Source organism: Pan troglodytes, chromosome 21, assembly GCF_028858775.2.
Source record: "Pan troglodytes isolate AG18354 chromosome 21, NHGRI_mPanTro3-v2.0_pri, whole genome shotgun sequence".
NCBI classification, from domain to species: domain Eukaryota; kingdom Metazoa; phylum Chordata; class Mammalia; order Primates; family Hominidae; genus Pan; species Pan troglodytes.
Genome location: NC_072419.2, coordinates 49,788,778 through 49,805,590, shown reverse-complemented (window position 1 = coordinate 49,805,590; position 16,813 = coordinate 49,788,778). Strand labels below are relative to the sequence as shown.

Genomic DNA, 16,813 nt, shown 5'->3' with positions numbered 1-16,813 from the left:
GAAGACCACCCCTCTGGCCACTGCCATTGCCTCAAGCTCCAGTTCCTCCCCTTCCTCCACCAGCCCGGTCTGTACTATTGCCTATGCCAGCACTAGAGGGTGATCCCTGACCCACTCCCCAGCTCCATGTTGCCTGTGGCTTTGCTTCCTGGTCTGCCTCTGGGATCACTGGCCCCAACCTCCTAGGTCAAGCAGCTGTACTGAGCTGATGACCGATGCTGCTCAGCTTGGCCTCCCCCTTGGTGGGGCCTGGCACGTGCCAACTTGGACTTCATCCCCCTCTGGCTGCTTTGACAAACCTGGCCCCACTCACTGCTGTCAGCCTTGGCCGGCCTTGTGCAATGTGGCCACTTTCCCAAGGGGTTTTCCCAGCCTCTGTCCATGGTCCAGGAGCATTGGCTCTTTATTCTCCTGGTGCTAATTCCAGATGCTCATCAATGCAGCACCTCCAAGTGCCCTCTTGTCAAAGACCCTCCCTGTTGGTCACAGATTGTCCTGCCCTCTCTCCCTGAGTGTCAGCCTTTCAGCCTGGCTTTTCCACCTCCATTCACCCACAAAGCCTCTGGGATTCCATCCTCAGCCCTACCAACCACACTTCTGTGCCACTGCCTTCCTGCTGCTCTCTCTGTTCATCAGCGAAATCCTAATACCTGCCCATACCCCAGACAGCCCATCTCCCTGCTCAGCCAGCTCCTCTCATGGCCCGTCTGGGGCACACTCAGCATCTCTCATGACAGCTAGCACCACTAGCACCTCATCTACCTGGCCACAGGTTTGGCCTCTGGTACACCCAGGTACTCCCTCTCTGAAACCCTGTATCTGGGTTTCATACCCTGGGGTGGGGTTTGGGAGACAACATCAAGTTTGTAGGGAGCTTTTCTCCTTATCTTTCTTCCCCAGAGCACAGGGAAGAGCACAGGCCAGGAGCGCTTACCAGCAGTTACAGTGTCTTATCTAACTGCAGACCATCCAGTTGCAGGTCAGATATGGCTCCTCAGACATGGCTCCTCAGTTCCTTCAGTAGCTGACACTCCTAGGCCTAAAGACTAAGCCCAGCCAAGCCCTGTCCTCTCCAGGCAGATCTTCCTATGGAATTGTTCACCAGCAAACCTCAGAGCCTACACTAAGGAGGTCTACCCACCAGCATGTAAGAAGTTGCCTCTGGAACAAAACCCAGAGTGACCAGTGGTTCTTCTGGGTGACAGGCCAGCTAGAAGAGCAGGGGTGCCCTGTGGAAGTGAGACCTGGGCAATGACCCCTGCTCTATCCTTGAAGTGCCTCAAGGATCTGGGTGAGCCCTTCTTTGCCAGCTCCGTGACATAGTCTCAGCCTCTGGAAAGATGTAGCTTCCCAAGAATTCTACAGCCTAATTCTGGGATGAACACAGTAGGCAAGTGCCCTCTGGTGGTCAGAACTTGGTCCTGCAGTGGACTTGACCATGGGTACCACAGATGGGTACAAGAGGTGCCCACTGCAGTTTGATCCTTAGGAGTCCTTACTCTGAGGTGCTGGCCAAGACCCTCATCACTCAGGTCTAAGGCTGAAGAAATTGCTTCTGTTCCCACAAAGAGGAAACAGTATGAGATGACAGCAAGAGGAGGTGAGGCAAGAGACTCAGACTAATAATACTGGCAGGGAGCTGTGCTAAGCACCTCACATGGAACATCTCAGTTAAGCCTCTCACCACATCATACGGTGGGTACGATTATTATCAGCATTTTACAGATGAGGAAGGTGAGGCTCAGAGAGGAGTGTCACCCACCCAAGATCTCTCAGCCTGTAAAAGGTAGTCTGACTTCAGGGCTATGCTTTTTATCACTATGTTACTTACTGCCCAGGTTACAGAGACTGTTCTTGAAGAATTGGGACAGCTTGGGTCTTGCCAAAGGTGCACTAAACCAGGTGATTTCTCAAGGTCTCTTTTAGCCTTAAAATGACATGCATTCCATTCAACTGAGGCATCCCTGCTGTGCATCAGGCCCTGTACTAGTGGCTGAAGATGTAAGATGAATTCACCACCTAGGGGAGGGCTCAGCCACTATGCCCCTCCCCCTGAAGTATGTTATGGGCTAAAATGTGTCCCCGCAAAATTCATATGCTGAAGCCCTAACCCCCAGTGCCTCTGAATGGGACTGCATTTGGAAAAAGGGCCTTTAAAGAGTGATTAAGTTAAAATGAAGTCATTAGGATGGGCCCTAATCCAATTCAATTGGTATCCTTACAAGAAGAGACACTTTGGACACATCATGGGACCCCAGGAATGCTTGTGCACAGAAGAAAGACCATGTGAGAACACAGCAAGAAGGCAGCCATCTGCAAGCCAAGGAGGGAAGCTTCAGAAGAAATCAAGCCTGCCAACACCTTGATCTTGGACTTCTGGCCTCCAGAACTGTGGAAAATAAATTTCTATTGTGTAAGCCACCCAGTCTATGGTATTTTTGTTACAGCAGCAAGCACGCTAGTGCAAGGGGAGTGAGAAGTGAACTGACATTTGGGTTAGGTGCTTTATGTCTCTTATACCAGCAGCATGCAGCAGGAGGAGTCAGGCCAGATCCGAGTTGGAATGCCAGCTCTCCCCCTTACAAGGTGAATGACCTTGGGCAAGTGACATCAACCTCTGAGACTCACATTCCTCCTCTCACAGAAGAACAATATACATGTTAGAGAACTCTTGTGAGAGTTAGACACAGTATGTGTAAAGAACCTGGTATAGTGCCTGGCCCATAGTAGATGCTCAGTAAGCAGTGGTAGTAACCACTGTTATTTCAGGTATTGACAATGGAAAGGCAGGTTTTATCCAGTTACTCAAGTGAGGAAACTGAAGCTCAAAGATGTTAAGTGACTTGCTTAAGGTCACACAGGTAGAAAGTGATGGCCATGGCCTCCTTCCCAGGAAGCCTAGAATCAGAGAAGAGCAGGAGCATCATCTTGCTGCACAGTGAGAACCAAAGGCCCCGAGAAGCTCTGTACCCTCCCCACAGACTCACAGCAAGGCCATGGGGGACATGAGATTGGAACCCAAGGTCACTCAAGGCCCCTCCACTGCTTTTGCCACTGCTCTGCGCTCTCAGTATCTCAAACGAAGAGGCACAGCCCTCCTTCTAGCTTCTCCCACTCTGGGAAGTCTGTCTCATCCCACCAATGACAGAGCACTCGCTGTGAACACTCTGTGGTGGAGGACATAGGAGCAGATAACCCAGACTTACTCTGGAAATCTTCCTGCGGAATCTTTCGATACTTCGGAGGGCGTCCAATTCTGGAGAAAGACGGACCAGGTCCATGGCAGGGAATCAGTGTCTGGCCCAGTCCAAGAGGCTACAAGGCCCCACACCCCCAGGAAGCCCGGGCCCTGATTCCCTGGCCCCCATACCGGCCGTGATGGCGAGGCTTCTTCCTTGGGGAGAAGCCTGAGAGGTTCTTCTTGCGGGCTGAGGCCTCCGAGTCAGACAGCTCCGCTTTCAGCCGGCTCTGGTTCCTCTCAGCCAGTGGGCAGCCTGAGAGGCAATGGTGAGCTGTGAACTTGCCTGTGACATGGCCAGAGCCATCGCAACCAGGAGTGGGGCACTTCCTGGGGAAGAAGAGACTTCAGTTGGGTTGAATCCACTGGTCCCCGCTGAGCCCTCCTCAGCCCTGGTCCCAACTGGAGTGTGTTTTGGTGGACCCCAGTCGCCTGCATGCAGTAAGTGCAAAACAACGCTGAGGGTCTCTCACCAGGAACCTTCACTCACCGGTGGTGAAAGCTGTATTTGGAGGTCCTAGTGTGGGGCAGGCTCCTATAGCTGAGAGGGGGACAGCCCCCAGGGGAGGCAGAGCTGGGCTCTCTGGGTCCTAAAAGAGCAGAAAGGAGGCGGTCCTCATGGAGTCCTGGGGGTGGGGAGTGTGGGGCACGGAAGGAGCAGTTTCCACTGGGGAGATCAGCACTAGAAACCCACTCCCCAAGGATGAGGGCCCTGCGTTGGCTGTGACACCATTCTGTGTTACTGGATATCTGCCCCTCTCTGGGTAAGGAGGGCTTAGCTCTCATATGTTAATACTTTGTTGAAACCTGCAGGCTATGCCCTCAGTCTCTGAGAGAACTCTGGGGGAGAAGAGCCACTCAGAGCTGGTTGGGTGTAGCCATACCTTAGAAGCCACATCTGGCAGATTCATGTCACTCTCAGTTCTTTTTCTTGTTTTCATCCCCAAGACTTTGGTAACTTTTTTAAGGCTCTGCCTATGCTTGGAGAACATTCAAGAAGGATCAACACCCCATGTGAGACAAACACGGTTGCAGCAGGGAAATAAGGAAGGGAAATCCTAAGGGTGAAAATGGGGCTGAGCAGCCCAGTGACCTGAACTCTAACCCCTGCCTGCACAGACAATCAGAATTTACTTTAGGAAGCCATCATGTCCTTAGCAAACAGTGCACGCTCAGTGTGGCTCTGCTAGATGCTGAGAGAAATCCCTGGGTGCCTGACCACCTCTGAAGCACATGCAACCAAGTGAGCTTGCCCCTTTGCACCTCAACACCCCAAACCCCGACAACTGGGGTAGCCAGAAGCACTGCTTAGTGTAGCAGATGGTCCGGGGGTGGGGCAGATGGGGGATTCCGGAACTCATGGTAGGCATCAGAGCCCCCTGTGTCATATTTGGGCATGGGGAGTCAGAGCTCTGTAGGCAAACTATAGGACTGTCAGAACCTAGGGGGAAAGGAAAAGATCAGAGTGCCCTAGGGGTACACACCGAGAGGAGGCTGCAGGGGATGTCCTGTCTTGGAGCACCAGCCGGCAGGGTGGATGTCTGGGTGGTCAGCGTCGATCCAGAAATCATAGCCATGACTCCAGCCATCAAAGTGGATCTGGGGAGGAAAGGCTCTTGGAAGTCAGGCGTTTCTCATGGAGCCCAGCTCAGCCAGAAGGTCCTCTCCCCATCCCTGGGACCTGTCAGAAGCAAGATCCTGGATTGAAAGAACCAAGGGGCCAAGCCTGCAATGATCAGTCTTGGCCACCACATTTTCCAAGGGCATCACTCATTAAGTTACTGGCATCTCCCACTGGCAATCCTTAGGTGGGACGAGGATTATTAGGCCCATTTTACAGATGATGTAAGGCTTAGAGAGGGAAAATGACTTGTCCAAGCCCACAAAAATAAGTCACAGATGAGGCAAGAATGAGATTCAAGATCTTTGGCTTCATCTCTCTCATGCCATGATGCCCCTGACCTCTAAACAGTCTACAGAATTCCTGCCCAACTGGCCTGTCCACTTCCCAGCCCTAGGGTCCCAGAGCCACCTTTATCCGATGGTCCTCCACATCCTCCACGCTGGCCACGCGAATCAGGGCTGGGTTCCTGCGGTCCACAGCCTCCAGCTTCATATTGACCAGGAAGCTGTGAGGGGGTCGCTGCAGAGGGGACAGCTGCCTTCAGGCCAAGGCGCAGCTCAGCAGAGCTGAGCCCCACAGAGGGAGCCCAAATGCTGTGCCTGGGGAAACTGGGGCCTGCCCAAAGGAGAAGGCTAGGGCCCCAGCCTGGCTAGCTGAGTGCTCCATGTCTTTCTGAGCTCAGCTCTGGGGACAGGGAGCACTGACTCACCACCTTGAAGGCCCAGGTGGGGACAGCAGAGGCCCCAGTTTCTTCCAGATATTTCTCCCAACAGAAGTTATCAGGGTCTGGGTAGTCTGGAGGAGAGGATGAGAGCAATGTCTAGCCACCCAGGTGTACTGCGGAAGCCCTCTGCCCCCAGGCAGGACCAGGAACATGGAAGGGACAGAAGCCCTTGGAGTAGAATCTCTCCCACCATCACCACAGCCAGCTCCTTGCACTGGGCTCCTCAGGCAGATGGGTGCTAGTAGAACCAAGCAAGGCACCACCCTAATAGTTCACAGGGCTGTCTGGGAACCCTGACTCCTGTCACTCTTGGCCTGTTGCTCCCACCCCAGCCCCATTTCAATCTCTATTGTATTTGGGCCAATGCAATACTCCCAGGATGAAGGACTCATTTTCTTTACTTCTGATTCCCTGTTTCCTTGCTGAGATGGTCATGTAACTTTCTTCCCCTAAACCCCAATGGAGTCAGGGTTTGACAGGAGTCTCCTAAAATCAAAGGGTTCTCAACTCCCAGGCCAAGAAGCTGAGGCTTCAGGACATGTCTGTTCTCTCACCCTGACCCTAGAGAGCCAGCTACTGGGGCACTACTGGTGAGGGGTCAGTGGAGAGGGAAGCAGAGCCAGGCTTAGGAAAGGGGGCTTGCTCAGGCTGCAGGGTCACCTTGTGGAGGGGTGAGGGGCTTTCCTTGCTTCTGGCACCAGCCCACTGGGTGGATGTAGGGGCTGCTGGGATCACACCTGAAATCCAAGAACATGTCACTGTCCCAAGAGAAACTTGAGGCCCTGAGCCTGCCATCCTCTGAAAGCATGGCTCAGGGCCCACACTCATCTACTTCTTAGTGAGAGGGAGACAGATGGCAAGGACAAAGTTAGAAAATTGCAACATGAATTACAAACTCTACCATCACCATAATATCTAAGGGAAAATCATGAATCATAGGGGCTTGCTCATCTTAACCATGGTATTTTTAGATGAAACATTTAATATTGAGCTGTATTTCTTATGATAAAGCTCAATTCAATTATCTTCCAACCGGAGGAAGATCTGAATGTCAGAACTGGACTGAGTGGTGCCACATGGTACCTGAGATATGAAAGCAGTTGCCCCCTGCCATCCCCTCACCCCCTGAGGCCAAGTCTGGGCCCTCCTACTACCAGTAGTCATAAGTATCATCCCAGTTGTCAAAGTGCACCAGGAAGCGGCTGTCCACCACATCGGTCACACTGGCCACGCAGACAAGGGACGGGTTCATGCGGTCAACAGCCTCCAGCTTCATGCCCACCTGGAAGCCCAGGGGTGGGGGACTCTAGGGGAAAAAAAGGAGCTGCCACGGCCAGGGCCAAGCTGGCTAAGACCAGCCCAGAGCCCATTGGCAAACAAAGGAATAGGTTCTCTAGGAAAGCCTGGGGTGTGGGCAGTGAGAAAGGAAGGAGAAATAAGCTGGGAAAGAGGGCCCTCCAGGGCAGAATCATAACCTGAGCCCTGAGGCACTCAGGAACCTCTGGCCTCCAAGGTGCACTCAGAGGCCTGGCTTGTGTCAGAAGGTAAGTGCCTGGAAGGAGGCTATGCGTTCGCCCAAAGAACCTGGTGAACCAAGTATAAATCTTCCCTACCCAGACAAGCCCTTCCCAGCTTGTCCTGAGGCAGTTGTGGCAACAGTGGGGTGGCTGGGAAGAAACAGCGGACATCTATGGCATAGAGGCAGACAGGGAACCAGTATAAACTGAGTACCTGCCATGTAAGCTTCAAAAGACATCACCTCCTTGGACCTTTACAACAACCCTATTCCCATTTAAGAAGTTAAATCACTTGGCCCAGAACACAATGCTAGTCAATGGCGGGGCCAGTATTTAAATAGTTTGAATTAAAAGTCGGCATTCATTGTCACAACAGCAGGCAGGACCCCACCTGTCACCTGGGAACTTGCAAGTATGAACTCTGGGGCTGGACTGGGGTAGGGGAGTAACTGTCTCTGCCTGAAGAGCATGGTGGAGTCCTGGGCCCAGGGGAACTCTAGACATTCAATATGGTTTTTTTTCTTTAGACACAGGGTCTCACTCTGTCGCCCAGGCTGGGGTACAGCGGTACAATCATAGCTTGCTGTAGCCTCGAATTCCTGGGCTCAAACAATCCTCCCAGTTCAGCTAGCTACTGTGGTATCTAGGACTACAGGCACATGCACCATGCCCAGCTAATAATTTAATGACATTTTTTGTACAGATGGGGTCTCACTATGTTGCCTACGCTGGTCTCAAACTCCTGGGCTCAAGTGATCCTCCCGCCTCAGCCTCCCAAAGTACTGGAATTACAGGTGTGAGCCACCGCACCCAGCCAGTAAGACTGATATATACTTCTTTTTTTTGAGACGGAGTTTCGTTCTTGTTGCTGAGACCGGAGTGCAATGGCGTGATCTTGGCTCACTGCAACTTCCGCCCCCCAGGTTCAAGCGATTCTCCTGCCTCAGCCTCCTGAGTAGCTGGGATTACAGATGCCCACCACCACACCCAGCTAATTTTTTATATTTTTAGTAGAGACGGGGGTTTCACCATGTTGCCCAGGCTGGTCTTGAACTCCTGACCTCAGGTGATCCACCCGCGTCAGCCTCCCAAAGTGCTGGGATTACAGGCATGAGCCGCCACACCTGGTCCAGTATGATATTTTTAATGGAGGCTCCCTGTATCTCTTAGGCCTTTTGGTTGGGATTATGAGATACTTTAACTGCTGGATAAGCTGCCAGCTGCCTTGAACAACAGAGGAAAGGACAAGGGATGAATTGTTGGAAATAAATGGAAGAGTCTCAATGTTGGGCAAAAGGAAAGAAAAAGAAGCTCCCAGGATAGAGGCATTGACCTTACACCAAAGAACTGCAGAGCAAGCCAAAGCAAAAATATATGAGCAATGACATCTCAGTGCTCAGACTAGGGTAGTGGGCCAGGGGCTCCAAGGGGATGTGAGGACAGGGTATCTGCAGTAGCAAAGGAGGGAGGGAAGTCGGGAAAAACCTATAACCAGCTTCCCATCTCTGGCCCTGGACCCTGCCCAGCTGTGCCCCTCCCATCTGATATGAGAGATCAGAACAAAGCTGAGAGAACCAGCACATGAGCTCCCTTCTGATGAGTCAGATACCCTGGGCCAGCTGCAGTGAACTCTGGCACATGGGAGTGACATCCACTCTCACTCAGGGGCACTCACGTGGCTCTGGCTCACAAACAGGTGCTTGGGGGCAGCCTGAGCTCTTGTGCTGCGCAGGTACTGGCTCCAGCTGAACTCCTCCTCCTTGTAACCTAGGCCCCTCGAGGGGGATGAACAGAGCGCCGTGCAGAGGCTGGGCCACAGCGAGGGCACCCCACAGTGAAGCAGCAGAATCAGGCATGCCTGAGGACCTCCCCCCAACCCTCAAGAACTTGCCCAGGGATCCCCCACTACTGAAGCAGGACACGACTTGAGTAGACACTCAAAGGGCAAGTGCAAAGCGGAAGTTCTAGGGCTTCTGGTCAACTTGGCCCCAGCGCAGAGTCATCAGGATGCGATGAAGAGAGGCTGGCTTTGGAACAGGGTACAGGGTCAGAAAACAAAAGAGCTGGAAGCCGGGGACCCAAGGGGAAGAAGCGAAGGGTCTGAGGACTCACTGCCTCACTGTGACCAACCCAGCTAGGCCTTACCTTTGGGAGGCTGCAGCTTGTGGCCCGTCTTCTCGAACCAGCCAGCAGGGTGAATGTCAGGGGAGTTGGCATTGACCCAGAAGTCATGGCACTCAGAATACCCATCAAAGTGCAGGCGTAGGCGATAGCCACATACCTGGCCCCATGAGGGGAATCAGGAACTCCAATGTCAGGAGATGCCCCACTTCCCATCTCCCTCACCTCTCCTGGCCCAGTCTGGTGGTCTCAGGGGCTCTAACGCTAGCAGGTTCCCCAACCCCACCTTTCTTTCCTCCCAATTGTACCCCATCCTGTCCTATTCTACAGTGAGGACAGTTCATGTACTCATGAGCCCTGAGTTCTGGATGCAAGGGAGGTGGACCCTATGACAGTTTCCTGCCCTTTTGAGCCCTGGACAGAATTCCGAGGGCAGCCACCAAGGCTCAGGACTGCTGAGGGCTCCTGATGACCGTTCCCTCTGCTACCTTCTCTCACTGCTCCCCACTCGCACTCTGCTTCCAGTCTTGCTGAGCTAGTGGCAATTCCTTGAAGGTAGCAGTCTGTTCCGTGCCCCAGGGCTTTTGCCCACTTTGCTCCTTCTGCCTGGAGCTCCCTCCTTATTCACAACTTATCTCTCAAGACTCTGCAAAGGAGGCCCTTCCTCTATGCTTTTGCTGCTCCTCAGACAGAACTGACCCAACTGTGCCTCCCAGCTCAAGTCTGCTGCCACCCCTGTGGCATGTCACTGACATGTTTATTTGGCTGATTCCCCAGACAACTGTGAGCTCCTAGAGGACAAAGACCTTGTTTGACTCATGCCAACATCCCTGGCCCTCGGGATCTCCTCAAGCTCCCCCAGAGTGGACAGTATACATTCATCCAGTAATAGGACTGTCCCATGAACTCCATCTGGTTTTTGTTGTTTTAAGCTTTCTATGTATTCCAGCTTCATCCACTACTAGATTGTGTGTGCTCTGAGGGGAGGGAGGTGTTTCCTTCTATGTCCCCAGCAAGATCCATCAATCTGCACTGAGAGACATCATCAGAAAGGTGGTACCAAGCCCCAGCTCACCTCAGCCACGGTGAGGATGAAGTACATGGACGGGTGTTGAGGGTCAATGCCTTCCAACTTCATGCCCAGTTTGAAGCCATTCTTGTTGTGAGTGACTGCCTGGGACTGTCAACGCACAGAGTGGAGAGGACCCAGCTTCCATCCAGCCTTATCCTTGCCTAGTGGGCTTGGGGTGAAGGAGCTGCCTTTAGGCCCCACCCGCCTGGTATTTCCAAAGGGGCAACTTATTTGGGGATCGTTACTACAGGGATCTAGAGAGAGAGAGAGAGAGAATATCTCCCAGGTCCCTTGAAAAATGTGGGTGAGTCAGGGCTGGACTCAAGGGCTCCCTCTCACCAAAGTCATGGAAAGATCAATGCTGAATTGAGTAGAAGTCACCAGAATTCAAAAGTCTGCAGGCCCAGTGATGAGTGAGCCTAGCTTCCACCTCTCTGTTTCTTCCCACCCTGCCAGCCCCTTATGGCGGGCCCTTTTCCACTCTGGGCCCCTAAACAGTCTCTCCCTTTCCATTCTGCCAGTCCACTGAGGCATGCCTGACACAGAAAACGCCAGAAGGCCTGAGGTTGGTGGTGTGTCCCTAGGCTAGGAAGACAAGCTGTTCCTACGGGGAAATTGTCCAACTCACGTCCTGGAAGAGGCTGACTGGAGCAGTAATGGCCTTCTGCTCCTCTAGGTAGGACTCCCACGACCAGCATTCCTTCTTCTCACCTGTTGCTGTGGAAAGGGGACAGACAGGCTAACTCCTGGGCTGTTCCTGATATATGACTTTCTTCAGCTTCCCCTGACCAAGCTCTACCTTCACCCCCAAAACAAATCTTTGTCTGTGTTCACATGTACCCTCTGGTCCCACCCACCATGATGGTGCCAGACACGGGGCTGAGGGGAGGCTCAGTCTCAGGTGTGGCTACACCAAATTCTGCCCGTCACTTCCCCCCCACCTGCTCAGGCCACTGTCAGCAGAAGTACTTTGGATTATTCAGCAACTGACTGAAGTTACAAAGTCTCAGCCACAGAGGGACCCTGTCCTCTGACATGACAAAGCTGAGTGACAAGTCCTGTGCCAGAGAACTTAATCACAATGCCATCTAAACTCACAAGGAAAGGAGAGGAAAAAGAGAAATGAGAGAGAAAACATGAAAATAGGAAGAAGTGGAAGGGTTGGGAGAAACAAGAAACACGGCTGGGCATGGTAGCTCACGCCTGTAATCCCAGCACTTTGGGAGGCCGAGGCAGGTGAATCACTTGAGGTCAGGAGTTCGAGACCAGCCTGGCCAACATGGTGAAACCCCGTCTCCACTAAAAATACAAAAATTAGTTGGGCGTGGTGGTACATGCCTGTAATCCCAGCTACTCGGGAGGCTGAGGCAGGAGAATTGCTTGAACCTGGGAGGCAGAAGTTGCAGTGAGCCAAGATCGCACCACTGCATTCCAGCCTGGGCAACAGGGCAAGACTCTGTCTCAAAAAACAAACAAAAAACCAAAAATTATCCAGGCGTGGTGGCACACGCCTGTAGTCCCAGCTACTTGGGAGGCTGAGGCAGAAGAATTGCTTGAATCCAGGAGGCGGGGGCTGCAGTGAGCCGAGAACATGCCACTGCACTCCAGTCTGGGTGACAGAGGGAGCCCCTGTCTCAAAAAAAAAAAAAAAGAAACACTTTTTTGATCCTTCTTCCCCTGAACACTTACAGAGACTTACACAAATGTGTATATGTGTGCTTGATGGGTACCCCCAGAGTGGATATACTGATTCCACAGCCCTCCCAGACACACACAGCCTATGTGCACACACACAGCCTATGTGCACACACACATACACTAACACACATACACTATGGTCAGGACCTACAGCCCAGGTCCTGTCCATGCCTCCAAGTCTCAGGGTCCTGGGGAGGGAGATGAATACTCCTGCAGCACCTTCCATCTAACCTGAGGTGGAGTCCTAGCCTCTAACAGAGGACAAACACCCTTTAAAGGCTAGAATATTCAGTTACATGTAGGCTGACCAGATTAGCATGAGCTGCCTCCAATCGAAGGCTACAGACAACTAAAGACGTAACAACTCACAAGAATCAATTCATATCCCTTAGGTAAATAGCTCCAGCTTCTTCTAGAAACTTCTACACCTCTATTTTGTCATCTGTGAAATGCAGATACCCACCATACAGGATCACTATGATGATTAAGTCAGATCTATGTATAAAAGATCCTTATGAAATACAGAGTGCTGGACTTCTGTTACCAGTGCTTCCTGGGTCTTCACTAAGGCTGTAGGACTGGATTCTAGCTCTGCTTCTCTTGGCTACTACCCTGGATAATTCAGGCTTGGAGTGGTCTGTCTCTCAGGAAGATGCTTTTTCCCTTTTTGCTTTAGTTGGGACCTAAGTGGCTAGAGGCACCTGTTCTTTGTTTTTGTTTGTCTGTTTTGAGACAAAGTCTCACTCTGTCGCCCAGGCTGCAGTGCAGTGGTGCAATCTCAGTTCAATGCAGCTTCTGCCTCCCAGGTTCAAGCCATTCTCCTACCTCAGCCTCCGAGTAGAGATTACAGGTGCCCACCACTACACATGGCTATTTTTTAAATCTTTAGTAGAGACGGGGTTTCACCATGTTGGCCAGTAACTCCTGACCTCAGGTGATCCGCCTGCCTTGGCCTCCCAAAGTGCTGGGATTACAGGCATGAACCACCGCACTCGGCCTAGAAGCACCTGTCTTGCAGCTGCCTAAATTCCTCAGACACTGTACCAAACCTTGAGATCTCAACTGCCTGATCCAGTTGGGTCACAACAGATATTTTGTTCATCAGTGGATCAAGCAAGCTATCAAACTCTCAAGGACCTACGCGGAAACCAATCTAGAGCTCATCTCTTCCGGCTATCCTTTGTCCTGAGTATAACATATCACCTACTATGTTCCCTCAAGAAACCCTCCAGTTCTCCCACTCAGTCTTCCTCCATTCTTACTGAGTAGGGCAAAGAGAAGAGAGAGTAGACTTCAGGATGCCATCATCCTGCTGTTTCTTGCCACTGGGATTCCACATCATCATGCATAAGACCTCTTCACTTTTCCCAAATCTCTTCTACTATGACAGAACCCTTCCCAACAGCCATTTCTTCCTCCCTGGATGACTTTCTTCTTTTTGCCTCACTCTTCCCAAACCGTAACATCAGCTAAGGGGCTGACTACCTGCCAGATTTCTTGTCTCAGGCGCCTCTGCTGCTCTTTGGTGCTTCAATTCTCAGCTTGCTTCCCTTTACCCATACTCCAGAGACCAAGCTCTGAGACCCCCATGCCACAGCAGACACCTCTGACCAACACCCTCTTTATCTGCCATTATCTCTTACCACTGGTCCCCTGAAGATGTCCCTCCCTGGGCCTGTACTATCTTCATATTTGCTCACTAGTCACAACACTTACCAAGTATACATTCTTCAGTTTACCACTATGCACCTCTTCATTTGACCTTCACCATTCCTTTTACCATTTAATGGTTAAACCTGTGTGCCATGTCTGGTACTAGAAATTGGGGGTACAGAGATGCCGGAAAGACTTCATATACATGGTCTCCTTGAGTCCTCATAATGCCCTTAGATGATAGGGAGGGCTCATAGTAACCCCTTTCACAGGTGAGGACAAGATTCAATGTAATCCACTGGAAAGAGGCCTGACCACCAAATCCTTCAGCAATTACTAGATTCCTTCCCTGACCAACCCCCCCAGCCAAATTCAGTTTCCTGCCTCCTTTTTCTATTGTTGAACAATGGGCTGAGCCCTTAGGCACATCCCTAAACCCAAGTAAGTCCCAAGGCTCCTGTGTATGGTTGTATAATCTGTGCACTATACATAGGTGCCCAGCCAAGGGTGTGAATGGGGCTAAAATCCATCCTGGGCTTTCTGCCAAGCCAAGTGGCTGAGTCTACTGTGAAGAAAGGTTGCCCTTTTCTAATTGGTCTGCCCAGGAGAGATGCTTTTTTTTTTTATAACTTGTACGAAGGTACCATATTGGCTAGCGGTGGCACTGATCCTCTCTCCACTTCCAGAAATGCTCCTTTGTTTATTCCTGCTTCCTTAGACCAGATGCTCTTGGATAGCACTTTCTTTGGCAAGCTCAGCCTGATCTAAAACCAAACTTGTAACTTCTCTGCCAAAGCCTGTGGCCCTTTCGGTATTCGTTACCCTAGTCAATGGCACCACCATCCATTCATCCAGTCACGCAAGCCAGAAACTTGGAAGTGATACTTTATGCCTTTTTTTTTTTTTTTAACTCCCCAGGATCCTTCCATTCTACTGATTCCAACTCCTAGTTATCTCTTGGATCTATATCCATCTCTCCACATTTACTGTCCTTGCTTTGAGCCTAGTCCAAAAGCCTCTTAACTGGTCTCTGCCTCACACTTATTCTACTGCCAGAATACATATCAAATGAAAAAACGTGTTTATTTTCTTTAAGTTCCATGGCTTCTCATTTCCAACCCAAAACCCAAAAATCTAAACACCTTTCCACACCACACACAGCCTTGGTGAACTAGCTACTCCCCATCATGCCAGCTTCATCATGCATTTCCATGCCCCTGTGCCTCTGTGCCTTTGCATAGGTTGATACTTCTGCTTTAAAATCCCACCCCCACCTTGTTCTATTAGCCTATTTTTTTCACATCCTTCAAGACGTAGCCATAGTTCCAGCACCTAGCACAAGACTTACATAAAATAGATGCACAACAAATGCTTGTTAAATGACTATAAGGATGGATGGATGGATGAGTGGATGGATGGATGAATATCATCCCATCTACCCCATGGAACCTTTCTATACTCCAGCAGGCAGAGTTTGTTCTGTGACAGCCCCTCGTATTTACATACCTCAAACATAACACTTATTATATGGTTACATAATAATCTGTTGACATATCTATTTCTGCAACTAGATTATGAGCTCATTAAGTGCTAGTACTGTGTTTTGCTTACTCTGAACTCTTAGCATCTAGCCCACTATCTGGTACATAGGAGGCACTTAGTATTTGTTAAATAAAAGAACAACGATGGAAATAACTATGTATCAAAAACTGAGATGCAGCCAAAGCAGTATTTAGAGGAAAATGACAGCCTTAAATAAACATATTAGAAAAGGAGGATGGCTAAAATTAATGAAATTTAAAAATCAAAATAAATCTGTCTCATGAAGTTAGAAAAGTAAAATTAACCCAAAGAAAATGGAAATAAATTTTTTTTTAAAGACAAATAAAATTAGTAAGTTTCTGGAAAGACTGATTAATAAACAAAGAAAAACTCTGGGAGGCTGAGGTAGGAGGATTGCTTAAGGCCAGGAGTTCCAGACCAGCCTGGCCAACATAGTGACATCCTGTTTCTTTTTTTTTCTTTTTTTTTTTTTGAGATGGAGTCTCACTGTCACCCAGGTTGGAGTGCAGTGGCACGATCTCAGCTCACTGCAACCTCCGCCTCCCCGGTTCAAGTGATTATCCTGCCTCAGCCTCCCGAGTAGCTGGGATTACAGGTATGCGCCACCACGCCCAGCTAATTTTTGGTATTTTTAGTAGAGATGGGGTTTCACCATGTTGGCCAGGCTGGTCTCAAACTCCTGACCTCAGGCAATTCGCCCGCCTTGGCCTCCCCTATTTCTATCTTTAAAAAAAGTCAAAAATAAAAAGAAAATAAGAGAAATTTTAAAATGTCCTATAGATATTAAAAGGATAAGGAGATCTTGTTGACCAGTACAGACCTTCAGGAGAGCAGTGCAAATGCAGGCCTGCTATAGTCTACTGTCTGCACAGGACAGGGTGAGAAGAGAACAATGCCGCAGGATACTGGTCCACTAGTGCCTTTGCACTGGTTTGGGTTTTGGCTAGGCAGCACTGATTGCTGGAGGGATCACTGACTATGCAAAAGCAGGTAGAATGCTATTCCTCTCTGGGGGTTTAACAGGCCTGGGTGCTTATCAGCTCTCAGGATCCAAGGGATGCTTGGGTTTTCCTTGCTACGTCTGAGACCTTGGCTGGCATTATGGGAATGAGATTCTACCACTCTGGAAAATTTATGTCTCCAGGTTTAACTGCAGGTACCAGTTTGCTGATGGTCGCCAAGCTTGGAATCAGTACGTTGAACAAACCCCATCAGTAGCAGTCATCTTCCGGCTTGGACTCTTTAAGAATTAAAAATCTTCAAACTTCCACTATTTTCAAGGTATTAACAGAAATAAGTACAGCATTTTTGCATATTCTGACATTTTACTTTATTTATTATTATTATTATTTTTTGAGACAGGGTCTCACTCTGTCACCCAGGCTGGAGTGCAGTGGTGGATCTCGGCTCACTGCAACTTCCGTTTCCCAGGTTCAAGTGATTCTCCTGCCTCAACCTCCTGAGTAGCTGGGATTACAGGCGTGCACCACCATGCCCAGCTAATTTTTTTTTTTTGTATTCTTATTAGCGATGGGATTCGCCATGTTAACCAGGCTGGTCTCAAACTCCTGAGCTCAAGTGATCCACCTGCCTTGGCCTACTA

The 16,813-nt window shown here is 50.3% G+C and overlaps 1 protein-coding gene and 1 pseudogene across 14 annotated transcripts in view; one reads left to right on the top strand and one right to left on the bottom strand.

Annotated features, from left to right (window-relative positions):
• L3MBTL1 (L3MBTL histone methyl-lysine binding protein 1) overlaps positions 1-16,813 on the bottom strand; it is a 43,281-nt gene that overhangs the window by 11,314 nt on the left and 15,154 nt on the right. For all 14 annotated transcript variants that reach the window (XR_010154030.1, XR_010154031.1, XM_016937940.4 and 11 more), the window contains 12 exons: positions 10,925-11,013; positions 10,300-10,404; positions 9,249-9,384; positions 8,779-8,870; positions 6,741-6,892; positions 6,247-6,323; positions 5,572-5,657; positions 5,271-5,381; positions 4,723-4,837; positions 3,729-3,828; positions 3,371-3,568; positions 3,207-3,256 (listed from right to left, as the gene is read on the bottom strand). Coding sequence is in view for 12 of the 14 variants with exons in the window: in XM_016937940.4 (XP_016793429.1) it covers positions 3,207-3,256; positions 3,371-3,568; positions 3,729-3,828; positions 4,723-4,837; positions 5,271-5,381; positions 5,572-5,657; positions 6,247-6,323; positions 6,741-6,892; positions 8,779-8,870; positions 9,249-9,384; positions 10,300-10,404; positions 10,925-11,013 (1,311 nt within the window). In the remaining 2 variants the exon portion in view is untranslated. The remainder of the gene's footprint in view (positions 1-3,206; positions 3,257-3,370; positions 3,569-3,728; positions 3,829-4,722; positions 4,838-5,270; positions 5,382-5,571; positions 5,658-6,246; positions 6,324-6,740; positions 6,893-8,778; positions 8,871-9,248; positions 9,385-10,299; positions 10,405-10,924; positions 11,014-16,813) is intronic.
• LOC104003589 (transmembrane protein 14C-like) lies at positions 16,103-16,428 on the top strand (annotated as a pseudogene).